At 40.7% G+C, this 6,150-nt stretch overlaps 1 protein-coding gene across 3 annotated transcripts in view; it reads right to left on the reverse strand.

Moving 5' to 3' along the window:
• The window catches only part of Nox1 (NADPH oxidase 1), a 30,425-nt gene extending 25,719 nt beyond the window's left edge, over positions 1-4,706 (reverse strand). For 2 of the 3 annotated variants that reach the window (XM_005358679.1, XM_026784925.1), the window contains exons 1-2: positions 4,632-4,676; positions 1,209-1,304 (exon numbers count right to left, since the gene is read on the reverse strand). In XM_005358679.1, coding sequence (XP_005358736.1) covers positions 1,209-1,304; positions 4,632-4,676 — 141 coding nt within the window. Of the gene's footprint in view, positions 1-1,208; positions 1,305-4,631 lie in introns of all 3 variants that reach the window. The other variant, XM_005358678.3, reaches the window with a different exon arrangement.
• Positions 4,707-6,150: the final 1,444 nt, after the last annotated feature.

Genomic DNA, 6,150 nt, shown 5'->3' on the forward strand with positions numbered 1-6,150 from the left:
AACAGAACATTCAAATTCATTGTGATCTCAACATGTGCCCTTTGATTATGACGAGAAAAGGTTTGTTTTTGCCAAGGAGAACTGCCTTTAAATACGAACATAGAGTGAGTCTTTGTGGAAAGCTACTGAAATAAGCTCCGCCAAGATGAAAGTGTTGTAACCAATCCCCTGTCTGTTCCTCCACAGCACAGAGAAGTGGAAAGCAAATTTGCTGTCCTAACCAGGTAGGGCCTAGGTACACCACTCCAGGTAGCAACTGTCACCTCCAAGCCAGTGCACTCAGCTAAGTCTCAGCCCCTTTTCTGTACTTGACTGCCCCTTTCCAGCCTTCTCATCTTTGTTCATCCCCGAGATGTTCCAGCGTGTCAGTAGGCCCTGAGTTCTGCAGCAATGTAAGCCTCCCATTGATCCTCTGAACACCCTAGGTATTTATTCTTCATTTTCACAAGGAGGCACTAAGCCATAGCAATGATTTGGAAGTTTTCCTTTCATTTTTAATTACATTTATTTGTGCGTGGAAGCAGAGGCAGGAATTCTGTCTAGTTAGCCTCCTGGCTCCCTGTAGGGTCACATGAACTTTGGAAAACCAGTTGTGAGTCACTGGCTAATAGGTTTCCTCATTTCATATTTTCCTTATTGGCCCTGAAGGAGTATACCCACTATCAGACATAGCAAATAAAAGTACTGCATGTTAACTAAAATTAGAACTTCCTATGAAGACAGCCATGGTGCTACACACCCTGAATCTCAGGTTTCTGGAGGCCAAGAGGCAGATGAAACCTTGTCTCAAAAAAGTGAAAGTGAATATTTTTGTATACTTATGTGTATAATTGGAGCATATATATATATATATATATATATATATATATATATTCATCATTTATTTGAAATTCAACTTTGAATGAGCATCTGTATTTTTCCCCTGGTAAACCAAGCCCCCAGAAAATAATCAAAGAGCTGGGTCAGAAAGGACCACAAATGGAAGATTTTAAGAAACAACATCAACAAAAAAGAAAACATTAGCCAGGCCTGGTGGCACATGCCTATAATCATATACATACATACATACATACATACATACATACATACATACATACCAAGCTGTTTGGGAAGTTAAGGTACGAGGATTATGAGAGTTAGGCCATCATGGGTCACATAGCAAAAATACATCTAAAAAAGGGAAAGAAAAATCAAAGCCCACTACTCACGCCAAGAATTTGTCTTGTGTAATAGTACTTGTCAGACTGCTCATAATTCAGGAAGGCATACACAAACAGAAACATGTTCAGCCCCAACCAAGACACCTAGAAGAAAAAACAAGCAAGGAATATGGAGGAGCTGGGAAAAGTGTAGGGAAGGGGTAGGAAATAATATGGACATATCGAGTGTCTTGTACTCACCTATTTTCATTTTAAATTAATATAACTACTAGTATCTAGCTCGTTTTCAGAGTGGCCAATCTGAGGAATGCATCTGATGCTAATGAGAAGGATCAGCCACCTGAGGCCCATGGCCCACACCTGGCTCATCACCAGATTTGCATGCCCTCAAAACTCAGAGTATTTGCTTTTTGGTTTTCACTTTAAATGCTTGAAAACATCAAAAGAATAACATATCGTGACATAAAAATTACATATACGAAACTCAAATGTCATTGGCTATAAATAAAGTGGAATTGGGATGTCTACTCTTTTCCATATCGTTTATGGATGTTTTCGTCGTGCTATGGTGAACTTGAGCAGCTGGAATGGAGACCAAATAGCTTGCAAAAGCCTAAAACATGTATCTAGCTCTCTTCAGGAACAGTGGCCAGTTCCTGGACTGGCATGAGCTTTCAAACTATCACCCCTAAAGAATGACGCTGAATGAACATGTAAATTTCTGAAGAAACAAAGAAATTTAGCATCTTTTAAACAATGCTCACTAGATAAAGTCTAAACCATTCCCAGCTGGGTCTGCCTCTTTAATTATACCCTGACATATTTTCCTGCTTTTAGGTTGCGAGACTTTTTGGCAACCTAACCTATTGTTTTGTAATTGTGTGAACTGTAACAACTATGTGCGCCTGTCCAAACCTCCGCACATTGGCTAAGAGAATAATTTGGAAGCCAGTATACGTTGCTATGGAGATGAACTCTATCCTAGTCTGCAACTGAACAGATCTCTTTAGCACTGGGATGCCTTTTGATACACGCCAACCCCAAATCACTAAGAAGCATAAGAAGCATTTCAGCCCAGAAGTAAAGGGTCTTAGTCTGGGGCATGGCCCGTTCATATTCCCTAGCTATAGAGCACTCACAGACCGGGAGCAGCACAGTAAAGTCGTTCTCAGTGTAAACTGGAGTCAAACATCTGAGACTCCATTCTAGTGCCACCATTAGTAGCTCTGTAATATCAGACATGTGATCTGAATTCTAGGAACAGTTCTTTCACCTATGAAGTGAAATACCTATCCCACAGCAGTGTTGTGGGACTTGCAATAACTAATGCATGCGACTTGAGTAATAATACAATGTTTTACATATAGTACAAGCTTAATACATACTAACTACAGGCTGATTTTCCACACTAGCTTGCTCACTCCTAATTTGTTCCTTCTTTCCTTCCTCCTTTCTTTCCTTCTTCTGCCTTTTTCCTCCTGTTCTTTTTGTGTGTGTGATATGGGGTCTCATCGTAGCTAGTTTGACCCAAGTTAGTCTTGAACTAGGCTTAGACAGTCCTTCCACTTCAGCCTCCCAAGTAGCAGGGACAGCAGGCACCACATCCAATCAGTTCCCGCCTGCCTCCTTTGCCTGGGATCCTTTTCCAAAAATGAAGGTCTTTTAGAGATTATTTGTGCCAGTGGGGAAAGAAAATTGAAAGCCATAGATACTTTAAGAATAATTAAAGAATAAGAGACCATGAACCTGAGGAGTGGAAGGTGTTTGGGAGGATGAGGAGGGAGGAGAAGATAATGGTATAAATATAATATTCTTATATGAAATTCTATAACAAACAAAATGGAGGGAAATGAATTTGGTGAACAGGGAAAAAAAACTCATTTTTGGGATCAGAACTATTTCAGAATGTGAGATGGACACAGGAACACAGCTCTGCATCAGCCCCTTGACACCTGTAGACAAGGTAGGTGTAATTACAGCAACATCTGGAAGTCAGGAATTACATTTCCCACTCTGAATGGAAAAGAAGGTGAAGTGCAAGACCTGGGAAGAAAGAGGAGTAAAACTATTTCAGAGCAATTTATTCATTTTTTTCTAAATAGTACATAGGAGTGCCTGGCAGAGATAGTAAGAAGCCGAGGCCACCAGCAGGGCTGCCGAAGAACAGCTGGAAACTAGAAGTCAGGGAGTTAAATGTGACTCATCCCTGGAAATGATGGATTTCTCCAGCCCGCCCAAAAAGAATAGAAGGGGGGACTGCAGAGGCTTTTAAAGAAACAAACAGCCTTTATCCGAAGCTAATCAATTCACTTAATTAATCACCTGCTTCTCCACCAGCTGTTCGATCACCACCCACACCAGCAGGACCTGAGGTCTGGAAAGAATAAATAATTTAGTCAAGGTCATCCAGTAGCAGAACTGAAACTACTTGCCACATTTCCCTTGTCCTAAGCTAGGGATCTCTCAGTTATAGTGCAGGGGGAACTAAACGCAGGACACCGAGGATTAACAAAACAAGTGCTTGGGTTTTCATTAACTATTAAACAAAAATCAAGAGATCCCGGAGAGTGAGGAAGGGCGCTGGAGCCTCATGGAGGTGTGACTTACAAATGTAGAAAAAACGATAAAGAATGTGTGGGGTGTGTGTGTGTGTGTAGAAAGGGATTCTATATAGGCGGAATGGTGAGCAAAGTCTAGCTCGAATACCAGTGAACTGGGTTTAAATCACGGTTACCAATTCACTGTGTATCATCTATCATCTAGAGTGATTTCCTTCATAAACCTCCAGGAATTGTTTTATATCTACTCTGTGTAATGCAGTAGCTAGCCACCAGCATGTAGTTATGAAACACTTGAACTGTGACTAATTCTGATTGAGATGTGTTGTGCATATAAAGTAGACATGCTCTTCCAAGGACCTAGAAACAAACAACAGAAATTATATTGATATTGTCTATATTGATTACATGCTGAACGAATGCCCATGAATTACACTTCTCAAGTATCATGTTTCTTTTTATCCTTTTCAGCACAAGTATGAGATAATTTAGACATTTCTCAAATGACTCATAGTATATTTCTATTGAGCATTGCTGGGTCAAGATGATCTCGAAGATCACTTTCATCTCAACCAGTCAATTGTTTTATAATGGCAGCAATATAGGGAGGACAGAAAAAAATCAAGACTCCATGTCAACAGTTGGAAATAAGACAGAAGAGAAAAGAGAAAAAATGGAAACAAATCTCAACTGCAGGTCCTCATGGTCTGGAAACAAGAGCAGCTGCACCTCATTTGGCTTTGCTCTCTCATCGGGCCTAGAGTTGGCTGTTTCTAAGTGATAACTGGCTTTGACAAGGCAGATAATTGCTATAGATGCTTTCTCTTTTGAATAACTTCACAAATAATAACAAACATGGTGTCTTCTTACTCTCCTAAAATTCCCAATTAATAGGAAATGAAATAGCACTTACCAGAAACAAAACTGAGAGCCAGTGGCTAGCCAGCCAGTTTCCCATTGTTAAGTCCAAGTTTGGAACCTCCGTAGGAGCAATGTGGCTTCTGGAGAGGGCCCTCTTGGTAAAGACTTCTTTAACAAGGTTTATGAGTCTGTAAGATGCCAAAATACACACCTACTCACAAAGCTTCCAAAACTGGGGTCTGCCTTCTCATCTAGATGGAACTGTGTTATCAGCTCAGGTAGAAAAGCCCCGCCTGTGGCAACCACAGGGATTTTCCCTGGTGAAGCTTTTGCTCTTTCAGGAAATAGCCGCCTCTCTGGTAATCTTTACAAGGTGACTTCATAAAGCACCGTTTTCCTTGACAAGGCATTTGTTTAAATCCTTCACAAGAAGCACAATTAGGCTGAAACTACACAGAGATCCACTACAAGAGAGGAAGAAGGGAAGCAAGTGTTTTAAGGAAGTTTCTACCCTGTGTGGTTTGAGACGGCTCTCACGTAGCCACACTAGCCTCAATCATACTGTGTAGCTGAGGATGACTTTAGGCTCTGATCTTCTTGCCTCCTGGGATTATAGGAGTGAGCCCCCACACTTACTCTATGCAATTGGGGGTCAAAACCAGAACTTCTTCCACACTAGGTAAATCCTCTGTCAAACTGAGAAACATTCCCAGAATTTTGGAGCTGACCCCTCAGAAGCTATAACACAGCAGCAGCCATCTAGACCATAGTTCAGCTAACTCCGAAATTTGAGTAAACCAATATCTCTGCAGGATGATTCCAGACTGATGGATATGATAAGGGTGCCAAGGAGAACTTGACTGGCCCGAAGGACAAATAGAATATGACAAGCACCTTATTCAAATAGACATGGAGCTTTCAGAAATGGGGAGGTGATTGTCCTCTAGTGTGGTGGGGAAGCTGGAGTTCATTGTTGAGCTCTGAGCACTAAAACTGTTCCTTTCTACACTGAGAGACGCATATAAGAGTACACAGAGTGTGTGTGTGTGCATGTGCGTGTGTGTATGAAGTACAGAACAATTGTAAAGAATTAATACCTAGGGTGTTCCTCTTTAATCACGTCTCTTTTATCTGCTTCACCAATGAAACCCGAGATTTGAAGCACAAATTCCCCCTTTAGATTTTTCACAACTATATGTCATGGCTCACAAACTCTTCAGTTATTTCCATTCTGATTTTTTTTCTTATTTTGAAGTTTTGTGAAAGAAATATAGTTGTATGTATGCATTGCACACTTCTGTGTTTTGCTTTCTTCAACACTCTTTCTTCGGAGAGTCACACATGCTAGTATATGTAGTCACAATTCACTTACTTCACATTAATCCTTCTGTTTGTGGAGTAATGATGGGATAGTATTAATGGATTGTCACATATATGCCACATTTTGTCTAAGGTTCCTACCCAGGAGTGGAATTCCTAGATCCTGAGATTTGCAAATGTTTTTCACTGCCAAGATGTTCTAAAGCCCTCATGTAACTGTCTGCTCCAATGAACTCCACAGAAGAGTTCCA

The sequence above is a fragment of the Microtus ochrogaster genome, chromosome X (genome assembly GCF_000317375.1).
Source record: "Microtus ochrogaster isolate Prairie Vole_2 chromosome X, MicOch1.0, whole genome shotgun sequence".
Lineage (NCBI taxonomy): Eukaryota > Metazoa > Chordata > Mammalia > Rodentia > Cricetidae > Microtus > Microtus ochrogaster.